This window comes from Hippoglossus hippoglossus, chromosome 12 (genome assembly GCF_009819705.1).
Source record: "Hippoglossus hippoglossus isolate fHipHip1 chromosome 12, fHipHip1.pri, whole genome shotgun sequence".
Lineage (NCBI taxonomy): Eukaryota > Metazoa > Chordata > Actinopteri > Pleuronectiformes > Pleuronectidae > Hippoglossus > Hippoglossus hippoglossus.
The window spans coordinates 20870366-20898285 of record NC_047162.1 but is presented as its reverse complement, the minus strand read 5'-3'; the positions used below and the strand labels follow the sequence as shown (position 1 = coordinate 20898285).

The following is a 27920-nucleotide window of genomic DNA, read 5'->3' as shown; positions in this document are numbered from 1 at the left end:
GTGTTTTCTCCTCCTACTCCTCAGCCTGAAGCAGCGAAGTGACTCCTCTAATAACAGAGCCTCCTGGCAGGCTGCCTCCAGACCGCTGCTCGCAGCCTGAAGCTGTTCATACGTGAACTGATGAGCAGCAAGCTTTTCACTTTCAACTGTCATTGATTCACCTGCGTTCATCGATGTTATTTGAATATTATAGGTTTGTCACTTTAGTAACTGCAAACAATAGCGTTGGTTTATTTAAGATCTCAACAATGTTATTACAATGACATTTACGCAAAACTTTTGTCAACTAATGGTGATGTAACAACTTCTTGAAGGGATGTGCCAATTCTTATGGGAAGATTTCAACCACTTCCCCTTGTGGCTCCGCCTCAAGGGGTAAGATAACCCTCAAAAACCAGAGGGAGGGGTCTCAGCTCTGTGGGGAGTTGTTGACATGGAAACCAGGCAGGAAGTGGAGTAAGGTTGAGTGGGAGGAGAGGAGGAGAGGAGGAGAGGAGGAGTCAGGGGGAAGCTGGACGACAGACGGACATGAGGGTCAAACATGAATAAGATTGCGTTCCGTGCTGTGAACGGATCGGGTCCAGTCTACATCCAGGACATGGTCGAACCTTACAGCCCGTTCTTATCTCACTGATGTTTGTTCAAGTGTTTCTGATCAGTTTGGTTTTATTTATTTATCTGATGATATAAAAACAGGCTGAGACGTCATGATTGACAGCTGAGACTGACTCCTGATTGGTCGAGTGTGTTTGGGTCCTGGAGTCTGAGGCTCTTCTTCATGACCATCACTCCACAGACGTCAAAGTGCAGGATAGCTTCATTATTATACAATGGGAGGTGTCGTCATCTATATTTATCGTCTGTGGTTAAAACAGAAATAATTAAATTGTTACTAAACTAATTCTGAAGATCGATTCCACCAGTTTGTGCACGCTACTCGTCGTAGTTTGATAGATTCTTTATAGTTTGACTTAATCTAGAAAATTTAAGTTTATTCTGGTCATTTCATCACAAAATGAAGGTTATTTTTTTCTTACATTTCTCTTTTCCATAAGTCTGCTTCTTTAGAACATCTGTTGAGTAACAGTCCTTTAAAAGTAGAGGATACTTCATCCCAACTTTGTGGAAGAGCAACATTAAATCATGTTCTAAAAGAAAATGAACGAGTGACACTTCAGTGTTTTAAATATATTGAAATGTGTTGAACAATCATCTCCTCCCTCTCATTCACATACTCTCTGTTATTAACTTATTATTATTTACTTTCCTGCTAAATGATCCTTCAAAATAATTCATTTCATTTCTGACTTTATAATAATTACATGTCTTCATTAGCATGTTATGACTAACTGGCAAAAACAAGTCAATCTCTCAAAATTTAAATTTCATCTTTTAACTGCGACAACTTAAAGTGATACAATCAAGAGTCTGATTCTGACTTTAGTGACCCCTGCTGGAAGTAGAAAAACACAGTTTCAAACAAAAATACTGATTAATGTACAGAGATGATGTACTATACTGCACACTGAGTGTAATTCTCCGTGTAATTAAACATCTGGAAAAAGGCTCATTAACAAACGCTTGTGAAACTAATAAGATTTGACTGATACAAGACAATTTGTTTGGTAATTTACGTAGCGACTAGATGATGCCACAGATTGTCAGTGTCACAAAAAATATTCTCCAGAGTTTACAGCCTCTGAGAATTAGATTGCTAACATGTGATTTTAATGTGATTTTATACAACAAGCCTGGAGATAACGATATTTGTACTTAAAAAGGAGCTAACTTCACTTCTTACGCATCTAGTTTCCAGGTTTCATTCTCAAGTTAGATAAATATTCGGTAAAATCAGTGAATCAGTTTGTTTCCTAAAGTGTGAAGAGATCATGGATAAATTAACACAGCGTATTCAACCCATCACTGCATCTGTAGTTTTGTACCATAGGACCTCTGAGGGGTCATTTACAATCAAGTGTCGTCTTAAAATCACGTCAGAATAATCAACACCGGCCATGTTCACTGTGGAGATGCAGCAGTTTTAGACGATGAGCCACAAACCGACTCTTTACGGTGAGTAACGTTCACAGTTTGGCTCGTGGAGTTTGTTCCAGCAGAGTCCTCATGTCTAACAGCGCGTCCTCCATCGCCTGAGCCAGACGAGCTGCGTTCGTTTCCTCGCAGGTGTTGAAAGACGACACAGCAAAGTTGATGTGATCGTTCATGGGGTTGTAGCAGACGCCGTATCCGTTGGTCACGACGGGACCGAAACACATGACGCAGTCGGTCTTGGACGGAACCTTGTGGAGACATGAGGATGTAGTTGTTAGAGTTACACAGTTAAATAACATGTTTTCCATCCAATGCCACTTTAAAATACTGATGTTATAAAAACTATTTGGCCCAAAGCAAACACTGATCATATTTTTATACTGAGGTCATTGGAAAAAAATATTTTCTGTTTCTTTAAATCCATTTAAATTAGTGAAAAGTTTGATAACATTTTTCTGAATCAATTTACAAATAAATAAAACCCCATTTTTGAGGCTGAAAGAAGCAGAAAAAACTATAAACAGAATCCCTATGTAACGGCGCCCCCTGCTGCCACACATGGTGAACTCTGTTGGTCTCTGACTGAGTCGCCCCTCTGAACTGAAACACTACTGAACGCTGGAGATTACCCATGATCCTCTGCTTCCTGAACCTGAAGAGCTGCTGCTGTAACTGATACAGAGCCACTGAACCATCATTTAATCAAACCGCTGGTTTAAGGTAGTAAAGTCCACTGAGCTTAATGAATCCATCTGTGGAACTAGAACTCATCTCTAGTTTCAGCTCACACCTGACTTGTAGACAGCTGGTAGTTTGATGCTTTAGCGTAGGAAGCGTCTTTAAAGACGTCGGGGATGGAGAGTTGTTCATCGACCGCCTGCATCTTCAGGCCCAGGAGGTGTCGGTCTATAGCCTGACCACTGACCGCCTGTTAGGAGGGAGACAACATGTCAGTTCCTGTCTGTCACTGATGGGGATCTGTACACTTCAGACCTGTCCTCGACTCACCATGCTGGTGTACGACCTGTGAGCTTTTACAGCTTTCTCCATCAGATCCACTTTCTCTGTGTTCTGTGAAGAACAAGAAAAACTTTAACAGTCTTAAGACATGCATTTTAAACTTGACTTGTATGTAGTTTGTAAATGAACCTCCTCTCATTTACATATAAATGTATCTTAACCACAGACTGTGAATAAAGATGGACAACATGACAGCTCCCTAAAAGTGAATCATCAACAGGAGGAGGTCTCTGAGGAACCCCTGCTTCCATCAGACCTGTCTGCTGGGGTCATCAACAGCTTTGACAAAGGCAGCTGAGGCGGTCGAGGCTGATCTGATCGTATCTGTACGTCCCAGTCGGAACATGCGCAGGGAGGCACTTTCATATGTGGCACAGCAGCGCTGATGCATCCTGTTGAGGCAGAGGACACTTTAAATCCCTGTAAAATCATTTCATCTCAGTTAATCTGTAAAATTATCTCTGTAACTCTTTTAAAAGTGTAAAAAGAGTTCCTGCCCACATGACGGGTCAACCTCTCACCTGTAGTAGGCGAGCTGCAGGGCGATCTGTATGAAGGCATCAGGACTCATCTTGTGGATCTTTGGGACATTTTTACCAAAGTGGCCAAAAACTACAACCTTCATATCGAGGTCTTTAGCCAGACTGTGATGAGAGAACCGTTCAGACAGCGAGACTTAATAACATGAAGTGTGAACATATATTGTATATGATTAGTTTATTGAGAATCATGATAAAAGCTGCTCTCACGTGTTCATACTCTGCTTGGCCTCCTCGATGTCCTTCTTGACCTCAGGTGTGATGTTGAAGTGTAGTTTCTGCGGCATGGGCAGCGGCAACATGGGAGGCTGCACCACCTCCGTCTTCCTCCTGAAAAGACAGGATACGTGAGATGGAATAAGAAACTACGTCCACATTGAGTTCACTTAATAAAGTCGTGGTTTTCTCATGCTTGTAGCATAATGTTGTGAGTCTCTGTTTTAACTCGGACCTTAATAACAGAAGAAAATCCAAATAAACGCCTGCAGAGCCTAAATAATCTTTGACCATCTCACGTGTATTCGACAACATGGTCAATCAAGGCCACAATAGGCGGTCCTTCGGCTGGGGCGTGCTCGTAGTTTGCTCCACATGTCCCGTCTTCTCCGATAATGAACTGAAAGAAAGAACAAGAAAATCCTGTATAAGTTATTTGACAGAATACACAGACTTCTCCAGCCGGACTGTCGTCAAACGTTGCTCTGACCTCGCAGGTAATCCACCCCGACCAGACAGTGAGAATAGTTTATAGAAAAAGCCATTTTCCCCCCGATTGTCTCATTTGCTGTTCTAGGTCATAAAGAGGCCGGATGTTAAAATAAGACTGTTTCATAAACTCCTTGTAGGGGCTTTAACTCTGGAAACTGTGTCTTCGTGTGTACAATGCCTGTGTGAGTCACCTGCAGTGTCTTGTCAAACCAGCGGTTGGCGCTGTTCCCCTTGCTGCCTCCTCCGTGCAGCATCTGGACAGCGGCAGAGCTGCGGTACATCCCATCGGACATTTCAGGCATCGCTCCGTCCAAACACACAACGAAGATGCTTCTCTGGATCGTTGACACTGATTCTTTGTTGGTCTTATCTGAACATAACAAACCCAAGCTGTGAGTACACAACACTTACACAACTAAATACTGTATTTGGACCGTTCCATTCATCCAGACACTTTGGCATCTATGGCCGCAGCAGCTTTTGTCTCTTTCTTCAGCGGAAGCTTGTCACAACCTCCACAGTCGCCATTTTGGTTGTGGTGAGAGAATCTCGACTGCCCTCTAGTGGATGTAGCAATCATGCCAACGTAGAAGTATGTGAGCAGTGACAGTTACATTGTTTGAAATAGACAAATCTCTTCTTATACATAAGGGCAGAATAAATGAGGCTTTACCGGAGCCCTGTGCTCTTCAGTATTTTGTCTTTCAGCTCAGTGTCAGTCTGTCTCTGTCTTTAACTCACCCGTGATGAGGTTGACGTAAGCCTTGCCCCAGGAGTCACGATGCTGCGTGGTCAGGATGCCGACAGGCTCCTCGTTGGTCTGTAGTGAGGAGCTGCAGATTCTCTCCAGCTGAACGCAGATCTGATCAACTGTCAGTGGAGTCCCGTCACTGTTGTACACGTCCAGCGCAAAGAACTGACTCCACACAGAGAAAAGAGTTGTTCAGAGTTGTAGCTAACTAGCTTTACGAAATAGGCCCCTGATCCTGAGCTCAGCCACAGACGTGAGACCCTCACCTGAAGGTTGTGCACTACAGTAATGTGTCGCGGGGGCGGCGAGCTCTTGGCGTGGTTCACCACCGAGTCTCTCTTCAGACCAGGGATACGACAGGACGACAGAACCTCATAATACTGATTCATGCACAGCGGCCTTCCTCCCAGGTATTCCACAGGTAGTGTCTCACTGCAAGACAAACATTACACACTGACTTGCTGTGTCATGAGGATCCAGTGGAGGGTCAATATCGTTTTTTCAATATATTAAAAAAGGTACAACTCATAAATCTGTAATGCAAGAAATTCACCTGCATCCTTTGACATTAACTGTACAGTCTGTAAACCTGAGCAAATACTTTCAGAAAGACAGAACTGACTCAATTTTTGATATGACAGTCCATTTCTTCATCATTCAAATTAGCATGCCAAGATATATTGATTCCCTCCCTGAAGGCAGAAACTAATAGAAGCTGTAAGATGATGAAACTCACAGAATCGTAGAAGAAGTTACTCACTTGTCAATCATCGTCTTAAAGTCTAAAACACCTGCGATCAGTTTGGCCGCAAACCTAAACACAGGGAACATGATTATTTACTAAAATGTTCATAACATTTCTGAAAACCATCAGTTGTCAAAGCAGAACTCATCATGTGGTGGTAATAGATCATATTATATGAAACTGAATATGTGATAATGTGTGTTTTTTTTATCATTGGGTAAAACCATTCATGTTCACAGCTGTTTGAAATGGTTTGGGTGAAATTAATCAAAGTATAATTCTCGACATCTTTATCATTACTTGTAACAAAACATAAGTTCTGTGTGTCATCACCTTATTTGTCCTTGTTTATCACTGAAGTTCATGCGAGGTAACACCAGTCCGGGACTTGAATGCACCACCACAGGCAACCGGTACTCGAGATAGGCCAGCTGCACCCACCACTCCGACAACTACAACGACACAGACACCGAGACACCGTTCAGGACGACATCACAACTCTGTCGATGAAGTTGTGTCGTGATATTATTGTTTCCAGGTCCAGGCTCTGGTATTTTCAAGATGCTGCGGTGCTGTGTCCCTCGTTGTAGTTGTAAATCTCAGGTGGTGGAATAGATTAAATACAACAATGGTCTTAACAATCCGTCAGATCTTTATCTAACTTTCACTTATGAACAGACACAAAGTATGTGAACTAATATCAAATCAATTTCTTCTGTTATCAGGGTGAATCTCTCTGGAGACAAGACATTTGCAGCCTTAGTGAATGAAAGACACAACTGGTTTATGCCCACATCACAGCATCTTCATCATGCTTTCAGTAGAAGTGCACCCATCTCGTTGATCTCACCCAGTTGTCAGAGTTGTGTGCTCTCTTCTCCAGGCCTCTCTGCAGTCTCTCTCCCACCCCCCCTGCTTTCTGAAAGTCCTGCACCAGCTCTTTTGTGCGCTTCAGCTCATCCTCCTCCACGATGGGCTCCAGTGCAGCGAGGTAGCGCTCGCAGGTCTGCTGCAGCGGGGGGACCGGCAGGGGGGGCAGGCCCTGCTGGTGGGTGAGGTACCGGCCAGAGACCCGGGTCGCTGACACAGGCTTCACCAAGTGATTTGGTTTCACGAAGCTGCAGGGTTTCGATATCCCCGCCTTCACCTGAGAGACAAAAGATGAATATTAAGTTTGTACAGTAACAGTTTGTCAAAAGTCAACTGAGAAAAATAACACGTCCCTCTTTATTGTTCTATCGTAGTATTGTTAAGAATTATGGCTTTAGGCTTCTTCTTGTTCTGGCTCGCTTCAAAACAGGTCCAGTCTTTTCAGGTTTGTTTCTACAGACGTGATGAGGCTGAAGATTCATTTGAACAACAGGTCATAATAATAATAGTAATAATAATAATAATCTGTAACATTATAATGTTTCTGTATCTAACCCATTACTAACTATTAACTGTATATAAAGTTAACAAATCAAGGGGGGGTTAGACTAAAGTGCACCTTCTTCTGTCTAGATCTAATTTTAGCTCACCGCAGAGTGATCTTGACCCAGTTAGCTTAGCTTTAGCTTGTTAACTAACACCACACCAGCTTGCTACTAGTAACCACTCAGCCAGCAGCTAGTTAGCTAGTTAGCTGGTGTCTCGTCGTTAGCATTGGGTCAGTAATAGTAACCACTCAGCCAGCAGCTAGTTAGCTAGTTAGCTGGTGTCTCGTCGTTAGCATTGGGTCAGTAATAGTAACCTGCGCAGTAGTTAACGAGTCTTTTCAGAGAAACTTAGATGTGAACCAGTGTTAGCGAGTTAGCAGAGCAGCTACCGCCGCGTTTACTAACCGCCAATCTGCTGCAGAAGCCCCACATTGTGTCGTCCGAGTACCGGCCTCACACACTGATCTGCAGCGGGGCTGGAGGTTCTGAGACCGGGCTAACTCCAGGTGATTCACCGGTGTTTCCTCAGAGATCCACCGGAGACAGGGTCACAGCTCAGCTGCTGAACGAGCTTCGTGCACAATGTTTCCAGCCTGTTGATCACAGACTGACCTCAACACTGCTGGGTTTGGTTTAACTTTCCAAACTCTGGGGTTTAACTTTCTAAACTCTGGGGTTTAACTTTCCAAACTCTGGGGTTTAACTTTCCAAACTCTGGGGTTTAACTTTCCAAACTCTGGGGTTTAACTTTCCAAACTCTGGGGTTTAACTTTCCAAACTCTGGGGTTTAACTTTCTAAACTCTGAGCTTGTGTTTAGTATCTATTTGGAGGAAAAGTCACATTGATATATGATGACACAATGACCTGCATTCACTTCCTGGTTTGTTGTTTGTGTGACGTCAAAAGATGCAAACAATTCCTGTCAGTGAAAGTTCTACCTCGTCATCAACAATAAAAATAAAAATAATTATGTTGGCTGAGTTTATTCATATTTGATATAGTATAAATAATATTTTATTATATACTTTGTTGTTAATTAATTGTGGTATAAGTGTCTGCTTCCCTGCTGGTGAAGGTTTAAAACCCTGCACTTTTATATTTCACACCTGCATTGCATTTATGTGACTCTTGTGTTTAAGTAACATTCATGAATTATTTTGACTTTATTTTAACTGCGCGTGAACAAAGCGAAGAAAACCTCTGGAGCTGTCGTTCCCTCTCCGTCCATTGGAGGCAGTGAGGAGCCATGGCTGCTTTAAATCAGCCGAGATGCCACGAAGAGAAGAGTGAGAAGCGGCGCCATGGCGGAAACAGAGCAACAAAAAGGTGATAAAATATAAATTGTGTTAAACTTAATGTTTCTATAAACACTAGTGATGTTAGCTTCTACACAGACTGAGTATAAACACTAGTGATGTTAGCTTCTACACAGACTGAATATAAACACTAGTGATGTTAGCTTCTACACAGACTGAGTATAAACACTAGTGATGTTAGCTTCTACACAGACTGAGTATAAACACTAGTGATGTTAGCTTCTACACAGACTGAATATAAACACTAGTGATGTTAGCTTCTACACAGACTGAATATAAACACTAGTGATGTTAGCTTCTACACAGACTGAATATAAACTCTAGTGATGTTAGCTTCTACACAGACTGAATATAAACACTAGTGATGTTAGCTTCTACACAGACTGAATATAAACACTAGTGATGTTAGCTTCTACACAGACTGAATATAAACACTAGTGATGTTAGCTTCTACACAGACTGAATATAAACACTAGTGATGTTAGCTTCTACACAGACTGAATATAAACTCTAGTGATGTTAGCTTCTACACAGACTGAATATAAACTCTAGTGATGTTAGCTTCTACACAGACTGAATATAAACTCTAGTGATGTTAGCTTCTACACAGACTGAATATAAACACTAGTGATGTTAGCTTCTACACAGACTGAATATAAACTCTAGTGATGTTAGCTTCTACACAGACTGAGTATAAACTCTAGTGATGTTAGCTTCTACACAGACTGAATATAAACACTAGTGATGTTAGCTTCTACACAGACTGAATATAAACACTAATGTTAGCTTCTACACAGACTGAATATAAACACTAGTGATGTTAGCTTCTACACAGACTGAATATAAACACTAGTGATGTTAGCTTCTACACAGACTGAATATAAACTCTAGTGATGTTAGCTTCTACACAGACTGAGTATAAACTCTAGTGATGTTAGCTTCTACACAGACTGAATATAAACTCTAGTGATGTTAGCTTCTACACAGACTGAATATAAACTCTAGTGATGTTAGCTTCTACACATACTGAATATAAACTCTAGTGATGTTAGCTTCTACACAGACTGAGTATAAACTCTAGTGATGTTAGCTTCTACACAGACTGAATATAAACACTAGTGATGTTAGCTTCTACACAGACTGAGTATAAACACTAGTGATGTTAGCTTCTACACATACTGAGTATAAACACTAGTGATGTTAGCTTCTACACATACTGAATATAAACTCTAGTGATGTTAGCTTCTACACAGACTGAATATAAACACTAATGTTAGCTTCTACACAGACTGAATATAAACACTAGTGATGTTAGCTTCTACACAGACTGAGTATAAACACTAGTGATGTTAGCTTCTACACAGACTGAATATAAACTCTAGTGATGTTAGCTTCTACACAGACTGAATATAAACACTAGTGATGTTAGCTTCTACACAGACTGAATATAAACACTAATGTTAGCTTCTACACAGACTGAATATAAACTCTAGTGATGTTAGCTTCTACACAGACTGAGTATAAACACTAATGTTAGCTTCTACACAGACTGAATATAAACTCTAGTGATGTTAGCTTCTACACAGACTGAGTATAAACACTAGTGATGTTAGCTTCTACACAGACTGAATATAAACACTAGTGATGTTAGCTTCTACACAGACTGAATATAAACACTAATGTTAGCTTCTACACAGACTGAATATAAACACTAGTGATGTTAGCTTCTACACAGACTGAGTATAAACACTAGTGATGTTAGCTTCTACACAGACTGAATATAAACTCTAGTGATGTTAGCTTCTACACAGACTGAATATAAACACTAGTGATGTTAGCTTCTACACATACTGAGTATAAACTCTAGTGATGTTAGCTTCTACACAGACTGAGTATAAACTCTAGTGATGTTAGCTTCTACACAGACTGAATATAAACACTAGTGATGTTAGCTTCTACACAGACTGAATATAAACTCTAGTGATGTTAGCTTCTACACAGACTGAGTATAAACTCTAGTGATGTTAGCTTCTACACAGACTGAATATAAACACTAGTGATGTTAGCTTCTACACAGACTGAATATAAACACTAGTGATGTTAGCTTCTACACAGACTGAATATAAACTCTAGTGATGTTAGCTTCTACACAGACTGAATATAAACTCTAGTGATGTTAGCTTCTACACAGACTGAATATAAACACTAATGTTAGCTTCTACACAGACTGAATATAAACACTAGTGATGTTAGCTTCTACACAGACTGAGTATAAACACTAGTGATGTTAGCTTCTACACAGACTGAATATAAACACTAGTGATGTTAGCTTCTACACAGACTGAGTATAAACACTAGTGATGTTAGCTTCTACACAGACTGAGTATAAACTCTAGTGATGTTAGCTTCTACACAGAATGAGTATAAACTCTAGTGATGTTAGCTTCTACACAGACTGAGTATAAACACTAGTGATGTTAGCTTCTACACAGACTGAATATAAACTCTAGTGATGTTAGCTTCTACACAGACTGAATATAAACACTAGTGATGTTAGCTTCTACACAGACTGAATATAAACTCTAGTGATGTTAGCTTCTACACAGACTGAATATAAACTCTAGTGATGTTAGCTTCTACACAGACTGAATATAAACTCTAGTGATGTTAGCTTCTACACAGACTGAATATAAACACTAGTGATGTTAGCTTCTACACAGACTGAATATAAACTCTAGTGATGTTAGCTTCTACACAGACTGAATATAAACTCTAGTGATGTTAGCTTCTACACAGACTGAATATAAACTCTAGTGATGTTAGCTTCTACACAGACTGAATATAAACTCTAGTGATGTTAGCTTCTACACAGACTGAATATAAACACTAGTGATGTTAGCTTCTACACAGACTGAATATAAACACTAGTGATGTTAGCTTCTACACAGACTGAATATAAACTCTAGTGATGTTAGCTTCTACACAGACTGAATATAAACTCTAGTGATGTTAGCTTCTACACAGACTGAATATAAACACTAGTGATGTTAGCTTCTACACAGACTGAATATAAACACTAGTGATGTTAGCTTCTACACAGACTGAATATAAACTCTAGTGATGTTAGCTTCTACACAGACTGAATATAAACACTAGTGATGTTAGCTTCTACACAGACTGAATATAAACTCTAGTGATGTTAGCTTCTACACAGACTGAATATAAACTCTAGTGATGTTAGCTTCTACACAGACTGAATATAAACACTAGTGATGTTAGCTTCTACACAGACTGAATATAAACACTAGTGATGTTAGCTTCTACACAGACTGAATATAAACACTAGTGATGTTAGCTTCTACACAGACTGAATATAAACTCTAGTGATGTTAGCTTCTACACAGACTGAATATAAACTCTAGTGATGTTAGCTTCTACACAGACTGAATATAAACACTAGTGATGTTAGCTTCTACACAGACTGAATATAAACACTAGTGATGTTAGCTTCTACACAGACTGAATATAAACACTAGTGATGTTAGCTTCTACACAGACTGAATATAAACTCTAGTGATGTTAGCTTCTACACAGACTGAATATAAACTCTAGTGATGTTAGCTTCTACACAGACTGAATATAAACTCTAGTGATGTTAGCTTCTACACAGACTGAATATAAACACTAGTGATGTTAGCTTCTACACAGACTGAATATAAACACTAGTGATGTTAGCTTCTACACAGACTGAATATAAACTCTAGTGATGTTAGCTTCTACACAGACTGAGTATAAACTCTAGTGATGTTAGCTTCTACACAGACTGAATATAAACACTAGTGATGTTAGCTTCTACACAGACTGAATATAAACTCTAGTGATGTTAGCTTCTACACAGACTGAGTATAAACACTAGTGATGTTAGCTTCTACACAGACTGAATATAAACACTAGTGATGTTAGCTTCTACACAGACTGAATATAAACACTAGTGATGTTAGCTTCTACACAGACTGAATATAAACACTAGTGATGTTAGCTTCTACACAGACTGAGTATAAACACTAGTGATGTTAGCTTCTACACAGACTGAATATAAACACTAGTGATGTTAGCTTCTACACAGACTGAATATAAACACTAGTGATGTTAGCTTCTACACAGACTGAGTATAAACTCTAGTGATGTTAGCTTCTACACAGACTGAATATAAACACTAGTGATGTTAGCTTCTACACAGACTGAATATAAACACTAGTGATGTTAGCTTCTACACAGACTGAATATAAACTCTAGTGATGTTAGCTTCTACACAGACTGAATATAAACTCTAGTGATGTTAGCTTCTACACAGACTGAATATAAACTCTAGTGATGTTAGCTTCTACACAGACTGAATATAAACACTAGTGATGTTAGCTTCTACACAGACTGAATATAAACTCTAGTGATGTTAGCTTCTACACAGACTGAATATAAACTCTAGTGATGTTAGCTTCTACACAGACTGAATATAAACTCTAGTGATGTTAGCTTCTACACAGACTGAATATAAACTCTAGTGATGTTAGCTTCTACACAGACTGAATATAAACTCTAGTGATGTTAGCTTCTACACAGACTGAGTATAAACTCTAGTGATGTTAGCTTCTACACAGACTGAATATAAACTCTAGTGATGTTAGCTTCTACACAGACTGAATATAAACTCTAGTGATGTTAGCTTCTACACAGACTGAGTATAAACACTAGTGATGTTAGCTTCTACACAGACTGAATATAAACACTAGTGATGTTAGCTTCTACACAGACTGAATATAAACTCTAGTGATGTTAGCTTCTACACAGACTGAATATAAACACTAGTGATGTTAGCTTCTACACAGACTGAATATAAACACTAGTGATGTTAGCTTCTACACAGACTGAATATAAACTCTAGTGATGTTAGCTTCTACACAGACTGAATATAAACTCTAGTGATGTTAGCTTCTACACAGACTGAATATAAACTCTAGTGATGTTAGCTTCTACACAGACTGAATATAAACTCTAGTGATGTTAGCTTCTACACAGACTGAATATAAACTCTAGTGATGTTAGCTTCTACACAGACTGAGTATAAACACTAGTGATGTTAGCTTCTACACAGACTGAATATAAACTCTAGTGATGTTAGCTTCTACACAGACTGAGTATAAACACTAGTGATGTTAGCTTCTACACAGACTGAGTATAAACACTAGTGATGTTAGCTTCTACACAGACTGAATATAAACACTAATGTTAGCTTCTACACAGACTGAATATAAACACTAATGTTGTTAACCCTCAATACCGAGTTAAGAAATTCTGAAATCTCACACTTAGCAACCACCAAACTACAGCTGCTCTCTGAACAGTGTTTTTAAATTATTTTTTAGGATCCATAGCTGAGGATGAAGCACCTGAAGTCGCCTTTATGGTGCCCAAGAAAGAAATCAGTGTGGTGCCTGACATGAGTAAATGGAAACGATCACAAGTAGGTTGTGTGGCTGTGATATGCACGTTTCCCAGTCCCAGAGGTTTTTATCTTGTGTGCCTTTTTGTGTAAAAGTGTGGAGAACTGTTGGTACAACTCAACATGTTTGCCTGCACATTTTCTATGTGAAGAGATGATGTTCGAACACTTTTTAGTGACAACTATACCCAATTTCACGTAGCACACTTGAGGTTCAGCTATACAAACGCCAAACTGAAAAAGCTTCAGGTGGCAGATAATGATGCATTCAGTATTTTGCTCAAGTTTCCAAGATGGACAAGTGCAAACCACATGTTTGTGACCGACAATGTTTCCGCCTTTCATCCTGTGCTGAGGAATTTTAAGTTTCAAATAACTGACAAAAATGTGATCATAAGGTCTTTAACTGAGAGAAGACCACACTCGAATAAATGTCCATGTGTGATAATTGTATTTCTATGTTTTTTTGTTTTGTATTTTGTCATTTTGTATATACTTATTTTTCATATAGACATTTACCATTGACTCTGCAATAGAGTTAAACTAAACTAAGACAAACCTGTAGTTTGCTTCCTGTGACTGTAAAACAGATTAGTAAATTTGGTTTGTTTTTTAAATCTTGGAAATGTATTTTGTATATTGAGTGTTTAAGTTGTTGAAATTAGTGTTTGCTCTTTTTTCTGTTGTAGCCCTTCAGAATGGGTCATAGTTTATTGCACTGAGCATCAGGCTGATTATTTGACTTAATACTCTTCTGTTAATTTACTTTATTATTCACCACTTATGACTAACTCTGTTTTTTCCAGGCATATGCTGATTATATGGGATTCGTTTTGTCATTGAATGAAGGTGTGAAAGGAAAGAAGCTCACATCTGAATATACAGTGTCTGAGGTTAGTATGGTCTTATCAGAGGTATTAAAAGGCTTGATTCCTGGTGTTTTGGTCTTTTTCATTCACAGAATTGTTATTGTCTGGGCCTTAAGGATTCCCATTCACATCAATCTGTCTTTAAAGCAACTTTTTACCTTAACCCAGCAGCTTGATGAAACTGAGTCTGATGTGTGAGTGTGAACATGAGGAAGTTTCCTCCTTCTCTCCCTGAGCGTCTGTTCTCTGTGACTCTGCTGAGTGGGTTCCATCTCCTGTGAGAAGAACTGACTGAGAGTCAGCTTCAACTGTCACAACCAGCTCCAGTTGAAGACTGAAGCTGAACTGAGATCAGTTAAAAAGACTCAAGTTATTGTAAGACTCAGAGACCAACAGAGTCAATCACTACGTGTGGCTGCAGGGGGCGCTGTTGATCAGTAGAAGTTACACAAGTGTGTCTTTAAAACATACATTTCCAAATGTATATTTAAAAAAGTCAGGGACATCAAGCCAAATTGTAAACATTGGAGACTGTGTTATCACCCTGAAATGAATATGCTGCTTCTTTGCTTTCTCTGTATTTCTCTTGTTCATTAAATCAATCATGTGGTGCTGCTGCTCATTTAGTATAAAAGGAATCGACAGTGTTGCTACATCCCTGATCTCTTGTGTTACAGACGGTGGAGAAGATATTAGATCTTTTGGAGACTCTGGACCGATGGATCAACGAGACCCCTCCTGTTGATCAGCCGTCCCGCTTTGGCAATAAGGCCTACAGAACCTGGTACAGCAAACTAGACCAGGTTAGTACACACACACTCACACACATTCATGCATGCAACCACATGCTCTGTATGTAGAACGTGATGTGTTTGTGTGTGTGAGTAGGAAGCAGAGGCCTTGGTGTCAGCATTGATCCCTGCTGACAAATGTGCAGCAGCTCCAGAGATAGCCGTGTATCTGAAAGAGTCTGTGGGGAACCCCACCAGGATAGACTATGGAACAGGTAACAGTGCTGTGTGTCCACCTTCTTTACAATAGTTCTACACAAAACACTCACTTTATAGTCTTCTGTTTATTATGGTTGGTAGTTTAGTGCAGTGGCTCTCAACCAAACAGGTTGTGAGATGAGTGATGAGGCGGTAAGAGAGAAACAATTAAGTTCTCCTACATACATTTTTCTGATGTATAATATTTTGTGAGAAATTGTATAATTTGACCTCTTAATCTTAAATTTAATGAAACCACCTGAGAGTTTACAAATTAACAATATATCTTTAAAAATGTATTGAAATTTAAATTCCTAGCATTGGTGTTTTTTAACCCTTTAAACCCAACAACAGAAATGTTCCTCCAGTTTCTACTTTAGTATTTTTCTAATTGTGATATAATTTTTTAAAAGATCCTCAAGTACTTCATGTCTCTAAAATCTTTACTACTTCAGCGAAAAGGTTCTGTAAGTCACTTAACAATAATAAATGATGAAATAACTAGAATTGTCTTTTAAACAATACAAAACTCTAATTTAATACAATTTTGCTAAACACAAAATCATATTGTCCCGAAATATTTCTAAATACAGAAACGTAAATTAAATATTTAATAACTCTCCATGACTATAAACAGTTTTTACTTTTTGAGATAAGAAGATTTTTCTTCGCTCCTCTCCTGACGCTCTCTGGTGTCACCTCACGTTCCCGATACATTTTTACAACAGGTAACGAAATGTAATTGCATCATAACGAGCGCAGAACCTGAGGTAGAAGACAGAGGCGTCGACATTCTGCTGCAAAAACAGTGAATGTTCATGAAAACATGTCAGTTTTTAGAGGGTTAATGTGATTTTATTCGACAAAGTATCTAAAAGGTAAAACTGTGAAATAAACGTAGTGGAGTTAAAAGTGCGGCATGGGAAAGAGCACGTAAATAAAGATGTATAAAATAGAAATATTCAAAATTCTACTCAAGTACAGTATGTGTTTAAATTTATTACTGTCCGTCTCACACTCTCTAACCCTTAACGTTAAAATCCACACCGAACTTTGACACCCCCCCCCAATACACCGACAACACAGGAGACTTTGTGTTTACATGTGTGGAGCAAAAGAAAAACTCCAGCTGGACGTTTTATTAGGAGCATATCTGCTCTGTCAGCTGATCAAGGGCAGACAATTGAAAACTGCTGAAACCGACTGTGTGAATGGATCAGTTCAACAAAATTACAAGAACCAACACATTTGTTCTAGAGCCCGACTGAATTAACTGTTGGTCCATAAAAATCTGCCAATATGAGCCTTTCACATACAAAGCTGTGTTTTGTTTATCGAAAACTTTTACTCAACTGTATAAACAATGCAGTTCTATCTATTTGGTTGTATTTGTTTTTAGTTTAACGCCTTTATTTATATTCCACTTGATTCAGATCTTTTACAAATGCAGCAGACATTTAGTCCAACAGTGAAACAAAAATCTAAATGAAGAAATTGCTTCAAAACACGGATTGTGAAAGCTTTTTCGTGTTGTAATAAATTTAAAGGAATCAAACTTAATCCTCACACAGATGATGCTGATGTTTCAAGATCTTTTCTGTTTCTGTTTGTGTCGTCTCAGGTCATGAAGCTGCTTTTGCTGCGTTCCTCTGCTGCCTCTGTAAGGTCGGAGCTCTCGGAGCGGATGATCAGCTCGCTATTGTTTTTAGAGTTTTTAACAGGTGAGCTGCTGCTGATTTAGTCGTCTTCAGTTGTACAACACAGCTTTCAGACATAAACTGATGTCTGTTCCTCACATGTTCCTGACGTGTTCCTGACGTGTTCCTGACGTGTTCCTGACATGTTCTGCAGGTTCTGTGTATGAGAACAAATATCTGAGTCAGTGTCTCTGGACATGTTCTGGATCTTCTGCAGCCTCCTAGTAAAATGTGTGTAACACGTCAGAGTGAGTCCATGTGAGGAGACAGCAGGACAATGTTTGGAAGCTTCCCAGTGAGCGAGTGGACGTGTTGATGAGGTTTCTAACACGTGACAGACGTGAAACTGGAAGAACACAAACATCTCAGGATGAAGAAGAGGAGCCGTACACGTAGAAGACGAAGACGTCAACTTGGAAACACGAGGAGGTTCCAGATCTTTTGGTGATGAGGCCCGACGCCGGTGTGGATGAGCTGTAAACAACAACACTGATCTTTCCACAGCAGAGTTTATACGTCATGTCCGGCCTCCTGCTGCTCTACAGGCTCCGCCCCTCGCCTGGATGTTCCCACATGTTCCTGTTTGAACGAGTCGGACCCGACAACCTGCTGCTTTACGTAGTGAAACGTGTGTGTGTGTTTTCTCAGGTATCTGTCAGTGATGAGGAAGCTGCAGAGGACGTACAGAATGGAGCCAGCTGGAAGCCAAGGTGTGTGGGGACTGGATGACTTCCAGTTTCTGCCCTTCATATGGGGCAGCGCCCAGTTCATTGGTAAGTAAATATAAGAGCTGTAAGGATGACTGTATCTGTAGGGACGTATGTAGAGGAATTCAGGACAGGATGTTGGTGTTAAAACTTCCAGAACTGGGAAAGAAAAAGATAAATTTAAATGAATACAATAGTTTTCACTGGCAGAGAAAAACCACACGTATGCTTGGTCAAGATGGTTTTCTCAGAGAGGAGGTACCCCTGCTCTTCGTTTTCCTCTTGGAAATAGAAATACACATGTCAGTATAGGTGATTTACATCTGAATGTCACGCATCTTAATATGAGCATGTGTTGTCAATTGTTCAAAAACACTGCAGAAGAATTTTATAGAAATGAGCTGATTTAATAGTTTTTATTTCCGTCGGATGACAGAACAACTGGTTTGAAAGCCGAGCTTTAATGAATAAGAACTAACTGTGAGCTGTTCTATACTGATGTCAAAAGAATAAACTGCTGTAGAACTGAACATCCTGTGCTGTGGTCGAAGGTTTGAGACATAAACATACAAACCTCTGCTTCTCATATAATGACAAGGTGACAGTGGCACCTGGTGGTGAACATGTGCGCTTACTTCCATGCAGATCACCCGACAGTGGAGCCCCGTCACTTCATCGACGAGAGGGTGGTGAACGAGCATCAGCAAGAATATATGTTTCTGGACTGTATCAAGTTCATTAACGAGGTGAGACATTGAAACACACGACACATGTTAGATTTATATAACACGTTATATATCTTAGTGTTTGTACAAACATTCGCTAGAATCTGCTCCATGTGAACTGTCCTTACTCTCATACGCTAACTTCAGTACAAAAGTAATACAGTAATCCCTAGAATACTTGAGAGGTCGGTTTGGTGAAAACACAACCGGTCATTTTATCACCGTGAAGCAGAGACGACACAAGTTAGAGAGCAAGTCACGGAAAAGTCTTGCAGCTGTCACTCAGTGCACGTTCATGTGTTTTGTGGGCGGAGCTTTGAAGAGAGGGTTGATGGGAATGGTGAAATGTATCGGTCACATTTTGCAGCTGCAGCTGCTCCAGGACCAACATGAGCTTTAAAGCAGCACTATGTAACAGTTACTGAGCAACAGCGCCCCCTGCTGCCACATGTGGTGATTAACTCTGTCTCTGTGTCTGATGAAGTGTTTTCATGTAAAATCAAAGTGAATCAATGTGTTGACTGAGTCGTCCCACTGGATATTACCCATGATCCTCTGCTTCTTGAACCTGAAGAGCTGCTGCTGGAACAAATCCACCAAACTGTTCAGAATTCTTCATATTTAACAGTTTCCTGCTGAATATTGGAGATAAACTCTGGTTGTTAATAACTTCAGAGTGTTTTTAACTGATCTCAGTTCAGCTTCACTCTTCACCTGGAGCTGGTTGTGACAGTTGAAGCTGACTCTCAGTCAGTTCTTCTCACAGGAGATGGAACCCACTCAGCAGAGTCACAGAGAACAGACGTTCAGGGAGAGAAGGAGGAAACTTCCTCATGTTCACACTCACACATCAGACTCACTTTAACCAAGCTGCTGCTTTCAGGTAGAAAAGTTTCATAGTGTGGATTAAAAAATTGTTTTAAAATATTTTCTCAGGATCTTAGATTTTAAATAATTCACCCGAGGTGTGTTTGTCATAATTACATTTTTAAATATTCTGTTGGACGTGGATCACAGCTGAATGTGGTTTCGTTCAGGAAAAGGAAGACGAGGGGGGAAAGGTGGATTCTGTTGGTCAGGAGCCAGAGCAGGAACCCTGCGCTTTGTTTTTGGAGGAAAAGGAGGGGAGGGAAGTGGGGGAGGGCGTTGGTGGAGCAGCTACATCCCTTTCCTTCTTCCCCCCCAGACACCACACCCCCTTCTCTCCTCCTCCTCCTCCTCCTCCTCCTCATGCTGCTGCTGCTGCTTGACCTCTCTCTCCTCCTCAGGGTTGTGGAAGGATGCTGCTGTCGTCCTCGTCCATCCATTCTTTGTGTTTTTTATGTTTTGTGACATAATTATACTTTGACTTGTATCTTTGGTGTAAGCGTTTTAGAGCTGAAACTGTTTTTCATTCATCTGCAAATATATTGATAATCATTTGGGTCATTTCTCTCAGAAACATATCAAATGTTCTGTGGTGCTTCTCCAGGGGGAGGATTTATTACTATTGTCTGTGTTGTATTATTCTCTTTGAAAACCCTTCCAGTTTTTTACTGCTGGTCAACAATATGTATTTTTGGAAAATAATAATAACCTGAAAATAATGGACAGGTTAATCAGCCTTTTAGTGTCTGGCTCTCTCTCGCTCTTATGTTTTTATTTTTGTCTGAATGAAATCTAAGTTGGTACGATGGCCCTGCAGCCAATAGGAGTCCAGAGATTTGATTCACAAACACCTTCCACGTACGATGACGCTTTCACCGTACAGAGAGAAGTCGTCTCACTGAACTGCACATTGTCCAAGTCTACCCGTTAATTCATGTGCTGCAAAAAACGTCCTTGTCCTTTATTTTGAAATAAACAGTTTGGTTGAGTGCTGATGCAGTCATGAGGTAGACATGCAGGGAAGCATCCCAGCATGCACTGGGGGATATGCTCGTGGACACATTGACTGCATTTAAAAATGAGCGTAGACTCCAGAAAGTGAAGCCAGTGCAGAGTTGCCTGAAACCTGTGTTCTGTGTAGTGACCAGCAGGGGGCGACTCCACTGTTTCTATAGAAAGTGACTGTACTTCTCACTTTATAACGTCAGTAAACATTAAGGAGTTTACGCTGAACAAAAAGTCGAACTGAGCAGCTCACAAATGACTTCACATGACGTCATTGTGGGTCGATCGTTGTGTGGACACAAGTCAAACGTGTCATTGTGCATTTTGTGACACTTTGTTTTCCAATTAAATCATCATAATAATATTCATTGTTATGGAAGAATGTGGTTGAGTTAGTCAGAATTTATTAATTTAGATTTATTAATCATTTTAAAGGACGTAATCTGTGGATGTGTTGAACTGGATGATGACAACTATTATGATGCTACTGCGATACAACTACTACTATTGTGGGACAAAGCTAATACGATACGACAGATTTACTTTGTCCAATCGAATGGATCCTCAGTGATTGGAGGAAATCATGAGGGTGTTTTTGCTGTTTTAAAATCCTGCTGTGACCAACATTTCATATTAAAGGTTTCAGTCTTCCTCAGGTCAAACTCTTTGTTTTAGCTGCAGTTACTTCAGTCTGGACTTGTGTTTGTTTACCGTCGCTCGGACGGGCCTGAAAACATGTACACCCGAGTATTTTCCTGCCACACATACATGGATACTTAGGCTTGAGTTCTTTTTTAAATTCACACACAAAGCTCCAGTGTGCGTGCGTGTGTGTGTCGTCCTAAACATGAGTCACTTCCTTCACCACATGCTGCTGTGAATCACTCCTTCCTCCAGGGAGTACGGTCTGTCTCCACCCCCTTTCCTCCCTCCGCCATGCCCTTCCCCCATGTGTTCTCATGTGAGGCCCTGGAAAGTGTGTGTGTGTGTGTGTGTGTGTGTGTGTGTGTGTGTGTGTGTGTGTGTGTGTGTGTGTGTGTGTGTGTGTGTGTGTGTGTGTGTGTGTGTGTGTGTGTGTGTGTGTGTGTGTGTGTGTGTGTGTGGGATTTGACGGGTTGGAAGGGGGGCTGGGGGAGTGTGGTGAATGGGGGGGATGGAAAAAGGAGAGGGTTGTTAGATTGATGCCCGGGGGTCTGGGTTTGAGTTCCTCTGCCTCTTGGGAGAAAATGGTGGGAAAACGTTCATCGTCCTGCTTCATTCATACATTTATAAATTCACACTTTTGTTTTTGTGTCTCACTTTTAACACTGAATATCTAGATATTGGTTTTCTATGTAACACACTCTCTCTTCTTTATTACTGTTCTTAATGTGATCACAGATCCACCATCAGTCTTTTGTTCTGAACGATCTGGATTATATTCAAATCAATGTTAGAAGAATGAAATGTCATAATCGGACAGATAATGAGTCAATGAGCTGAACATTTTTTGTAAAACTTCATAAAAGGAACTGAAGATAATTGCCTGAGTTTGTCTCGATTAGTGACCACTTTCACATCCGTAGTCATGTGACCAGTTACCCTCGAGTCTGGTCCAGTCCGCTGTGAAGATGTGTCTGAGTTAGAATCCATCCGAACTGACTAAACTCAATCAATGAAGAAACTAAATTATTTAAAGCCTCTTTTCATTCTCTCGAAATCTACAATCCATTGAGGACATAAAACTTAAAGGTGCTTTCTGTAAGCTTTTGCTTTATTTGAATAGTCAGTAAAATCAGAGCCGATAACAATCCTACGATATGTTCCTTTCTCAGAGAAATCTGTATTTTCATCTTTTTAAACGATGGTTTCAAGAGGAATTTAAGAGGTTTGAAAACTACCCATTTTAAAAACATATGAACTTCATGGTGCAGAAGAATTAACTAAAAAGACTAAGACTCATTTATAAATACCACTTTTTTCATTTCCCACCCTTCAACATAATCAAGCCTGTGAAATCCAGTGTCTGTTTGAGATCTTTGTCTTTAACTTCCAGCTCTGTCTTTGTTACAGTGTGGATTTAGTTCCTCCAGACTGGTCCTCTTGTCTTCATCGCTCTTTCTCTGCTTTGTAGATGAAGACGGGTCCGTTTGCTGAACACTCCAACCAGCTGTGGAACATCAGCGCTGTTCCTACCTGGTCCAAAGTCAACCAGGGTCTGATCCGAATGTACAAGGCTGAGGTACACCTTCATCATTCTCTTCATCAGTCCAATTCTTCATTTATGAATCAGTCTAATAAATAGTTTGTAGAAGAAGAGTACAAGTAGGTTTCAAAGCATCAATTTAACAAAATCAAAGACTACATGAAAGCTCATGTAGAAAATCAAAGGTCAAATACAAATATCTAAACAGTTTTCCTCTTATTTGCAGCTACACAGTAAACAACCGAGTACAATTTATGAATCGAGTTTTATTTCATCCATGATCTAAATGTCTTCTTTTCAACAGTGGTGCTTGGGTACGTATGTGTATACACTGAATATAAAGAGTATAAAGGATGTTGTATTAAGTCTCCACCTCAACATTTAGAGCTGTGGTACCAAGGCCCCGCCCACACACGCTCTCAACCAATCAGGAGTCAGTCTCAGCTGTCAATCATCACGTTTCAGCCTGTTTTTATATCATCAAATAACTGATTCAAACCAAACTGATCAGAAACACTTGAACAAACATCAGTGAGAGAAGAACGACCTGAAATGACAGAAACATCTTTGACAAACATTTATTTAACGTCTACTTAGATTTTTAGTTTGGTTCATGTCCCATCTGCTAACATGGAGGAGGGTTATGAGCTATACTGCAGTCAGCCACCAGGGGGCGATCCAGAGAGTTAGCTTCCTCTTGATAACTGACATGTCGTCCATGTTCATTCACAGTCTGTGGTACAAATCCTTATGAATTGATACGGGTCTAGTTTCACCTTCAACCAGGAGAAGTGCTTTGTGAGTGAGCTGCTAATGTAACACTTTACCACCAGCGCCACCTTCAGGATACGCCCTCTAGAAACCATGAAGTGAGCATCTTAGGAACTTACCTGGTGTCTAATTAATGGATTCTCATTTAATTAACTCTTGAACTTTGTTTTTAGAGATTAGCTAATGATAGCGTGCTAATCTAAGATGGTGACAATGATTCTTATTGAACCTGCTCACAATGTGCACTTTAGCATCGTCAGTGTGTTAGCATTTAGCTCCGATCTAGGCTGTATTACTCTTTGATTTGTTTCGTGTGACTCAAAGAGCCCAGTCGACACGAGGTTTCCTCTCGCTCTGAGCTCGGATATTAGAAACATGGTGGAGGAAGGAGAAACAGAACGTAGCTGTGTCAATTGGATTGCTTGTAATCCTTCAGCCTCATTGCAAAAACTGTTTTCTTGTTTACTTGACATTTAAAAAATCAGGTTAGTGCTGAACACCAACTGTGACCAGTGTTAGAGCCAAACGCCCTTTCTGACGCCGCAGAGGAGAGCGAGGCAGGAAAGGGTTAAGCGAGGAGGGGTGGGGCTGGGGGGATGTCTACGCTCGTTCTTTCCCCGCCTGCATGCCCACATCCTGTGTTTTCCAGAGCAGCCTGCGAGTCTTCCCAAAGAACTGAGGGGCCAGGCTGTCTGCCCCCCCCCCCTCTCTCTGCCGTTCCCTTCATTAAATCCTCCCCTCTCTCCCCCCCTCCCCCCCTCCCTCTCTCCCTCCCTCCCTCCCTCTCCCGACCTTCCTCCGAGCCTGGAGCAACCATCAGCAGACTCACATTCCTCTCCCCCTTTCCCTGGCCCCACTCAGGGTTTCAGAGCTAGAAACAGCAGAATCCTCCGTTTTCTGTCCGAGTCGCTGTCCAGTCGTCTGAATGTGAAAGAGAAACAATGGTGTGATATATTCTACAGACTGGATGAGGACCAGACACCAAACTATCATCTCACGCTTCAACCGTCTTTACAGATCGGAGCTTTTCACCACAACTCGTGTTTCACCTCTTCTCAATGAGTTCAGTTCAGTGCACTGTAAAGAATTCTACTTGCACAGACATGAAACTTTCTTTAGAGAATTCATGCTCGTGAACATCGTGTCGTGAAAGACGAGCAAGTTTTTTTTTGTTCCTCTTTAACATTGTGAGATAAAACCCTTTTCAACTGTTTCACTGATTTCTCAGAATAATTCATCGATCATGATGAAATCAGACAGATCTGAGTGTTGTGATTTGCTGCAGATTAGATTCACGGGATTGTTGGACCTTGATGGAGGTTTGAGTTCTACTGATGAAGTGTCAGAGGAATCATCAGTTCATGTTAGCAGGATCTAGAACTGTTGGTTCCTTCATTCGATTTGTTAGACAAATGGTGTGTGTGTGTGTGTGTGTGTGTATATATATATATAAAGCTGTTGAAGCCATTTGAAATATTTAACAAACTGGGCCGATGACTTCCTTTAGCAACGTTAATACATTTTTCATACGTTTCTTCTTTTTACTGACGGACACGTTCGTGTTAAAGCACAAAGCCGTTCACTGATTTCTTAGTATGAAGAGTTGATGTGTGATCAATGTGTTGCTTTACAACCTAAATCTGTCCAGATGATCATGTCGCCACACACAGACGGTGAGACTCCGGCTCCACTGTTCCCCACCCCCACTCCAGACCCCCCCTCCCCCCCACCCCCCACCCCCACCCCCCCCCCCACCCCCCACCCCCACCCCCCCCCCACCCCCAAAAGAAAAACTGGGTCCGTGTCAATCCGCACAAAGGGCCTCCTCTGGTCCACGGCCATTTTGAACGTGAACGCCGCTCCCTTTAGGTCCAGGTTAACTCTCTGGTACGAGGTGGTTCTTTCTTATGTTTAGATGTTTGCTCTGTTTCTCTGAAGATTCAAGATTTGAATAATCTTTTGAACTGGCCACAAAACGCTGAAATCTAAAGTGCTGTAAAGTTGGAGGGATAATTAATTCAAACACTTTTTTACTCTAACAGCTCAAGAAAGACAATCAGCGAAGTTCCGCCTCCTTTACACCAAAACTAGTTGAACGTGCTTCATTGTGATAAGAACTATTTAAAATGACAGAAACCATCTATTTAACATGTACTTCTTCCCATCTGCTAACATGGAGGAGGTTTATGACTTTTACTGCAGCCAGCCACCAGGGGGCGATCCAGATGGTTTGGCTCACTTTCGGGAGCCCTCTTGTCGTCCATGTTTATTTACACTGATGGTTTAGAGGAACTGATCCGAGGTCATCTTCTTTCTTTCTTTGTCTTTTTCTCTGTTCCAGTGTTTAGAGAAGTTCCCTGTGATCCAACACTTTAAGTTCGGAACCCTGCTCTCCATCCAGCCCGTGAACCCATGACTCTGACGGACGCCATGCACACGATGAAAAGACCAAAACCAACAACCAACATTGTCCCTCTTTTTTTCTCCTCGTGTGCAAATACAACAGTAGCAAGAATCCAGCACACGTCGTCCAACACGCAAACACGCGTGTGCTCGTGAAATCTTATTCTAAAGTGCAGGTGATGTTTTGTGTTTTCATTGATGCTTCACACTTGAATTTGCCTCAAAGTTTGGATCCTCATGATAAACACGTTCTTTCAGAGACGAAAAAGATCCGAATTATTTGTGAATAATTTCTTTTTCTAGTTTCAGCAACATTCTTGGTTTAATTTTCAAACGCCAAATGCTTTAATTTCACATATTTTAATTCCCCCACTTTATTTTTATCAGTTCAGTCGTGGTAAACACTGTAAATTAAAAACCATACTTGACTAAATTCTTGTTTTGTGATGTGCAGCTTTTCCCCCTCAAACTTTGCCTCAGTTTAAAATGACTGTTAAACTCAGAATCTGTTCCCATTGGCCTCCTTTAAAAAGCAGTTTGTGTCATTTCATTGATCTGCAAAACCTAATTTAATAAATTTCTGATTTCCTATCTTTTATTTCGTGAAGTTGTTTTCCTCACTTTCTACCTCACACTAAATCCACCATCTTTAAAGGACATTTCCTCCTCTAAAGTAAGAATTAATCTCTTGTCTACATGACTCCAGATATTTTCCCCTTTTAAAAAATGTCTCCGTCCAGACGACAACACAAAAGACTCAAACAAGCATGTCGGGCCAGTAGGTGGCGATAAAGTCTGCGTCTCCGAAGAGTAAAAGGCCAGAGAAGATGTCGTGGTCTAAGTTATATAATGTCTGTGAACGTCAGAAATGTGGAGCACTGATGCTAAATGTAGCTGCTAACTTGTAATCAGACCTGTGCTAACCACACAGAGAAACGGGTTCTCGCCCTTCTGGATTCTGGTTCATGTTCAGGTGAAGTGTGAAGTGCACTGTGACGTCATCGTTTCATAAAGTCCACGTTTTACATGAGCTTGTAAAATATCTCTGTTTGGGTTCGGACGAGAAACAGGAAAAAGTTTGTTATGCAAAATATCCAGATTAGTGTGAACAGGAGTTGAAATATATATTAAACGTATATAAAACGTAGCTGTTCACAGGAGAGATTCATGCATGAGGCCAAATGTTTTATTGAAAATAGACTTAGTCTGATTTGTGACCCACAGATGAACCCAGCAGTGAGACTGATGCATTCTGGGGGAGAGTCCTGAATATTGCATGAGTCAGGATACTTCATACTAATCCTTCATGTGCAGGATGATTTTATGTTTCAGTTCATGTGTTTAACGGGAGTAAGAGAACAATGATTCATTTCCGCTTTACAATTTGAAGACAACGTGCAGCAGGGGACGCTGGTGGAATCCCCCCCACGTCCAGAGTGATGGAATAGCGAGCAGCAGGACTTTGTTCAACCGGGAGAAGCAGCTGTGTCACATTTCAGATGCAGCCTGTGAAGGTGTGTCCTTCAGAGGACTCCACGTAGTATCCAGAATGTAAAAAGATGCTTTCAGACATGAACTGAAGTCCTCACATGTTCCTGGCGTGTTCCTGACGTGTTCCTCACATGTTCCTGACATGTTCCTCACATGTTCCT

General features: G+C 40.5%; 2 protein-coding genes across 3 annotated transcripts; one reads left to right on the top strand and one right to left on the bottom strand.

Moving 5' to 3' along the window:
* Positions 1-968: 968 nt before the first annotated feature.
* crata (carnitine O-acetyltransferase a) lies at positions 969-8129 on the bottom strand. 2 transcript variants are annotated; one of them, XR_004615584.1, is made up of 15 exons: positions 7639-8052; positions 6666-6962; positions 6149-6267; positions 5831-5884; positions 5337-5502; positions 5061-5235; positions 4511-4689; positions 4127-4227; positions 3822-3941; positions 3594-3716; positions 3329-3464; positions 3061-3123; positions 2843-2980; positions 1440-2300; positions 1074-1389 (listed from the first exon to the last, which is right to left on the bottom strand). XR_004615584.1 is itself a non-coding variant. In XM_034601712.1 (14 exons), the coding sequence occupies exons 1-14, from the start codon at positions 7663-7665 to the stop codon at positions 2085-2087; spliced, it is 1914 nt and encodes a 637-aa protein (XP_034457603.1). In that variant the 5' UTR covers positions 7666-8129; the 3' UTR covers positions 969-2084. The 2 variants fall into 2 exon arrangements, 1 of the variants encoding a protein (XP_034457603.1); XM_034601712.1 differs by having other exon boundaries at positions 969-2300; positions 7639-8129.
* Positions 6796-26864, top strand: ptpa (protein phosphatase 2 phosphatase activator). The gene is made up of 11 exons (XM_034601746.1): positions 6796-6914; positions 8423-8560; positions 13974-14071; positions 14857-14943; positions 15597-15722; positions 15808-15925; positions 17530-17629; positions 18254-18378; positions 18958-19058; positions 23023-23130; positions 26207-26864. The coding sequence occupies exons 2-11, from the start codon at positions 8536-8538 to the stop codon at positions 26279-26281; spliced, it is 963 nt and encodes a 320-aa protein (XP_034457637.1). The 5' UTR covers positions 6796-6914; positions 8423-8535; the 3' UTR covers positions 26282-26864.
* The last annotated feature ends 1056 nt before the right edge of the window (positions 26865-27920 follow it).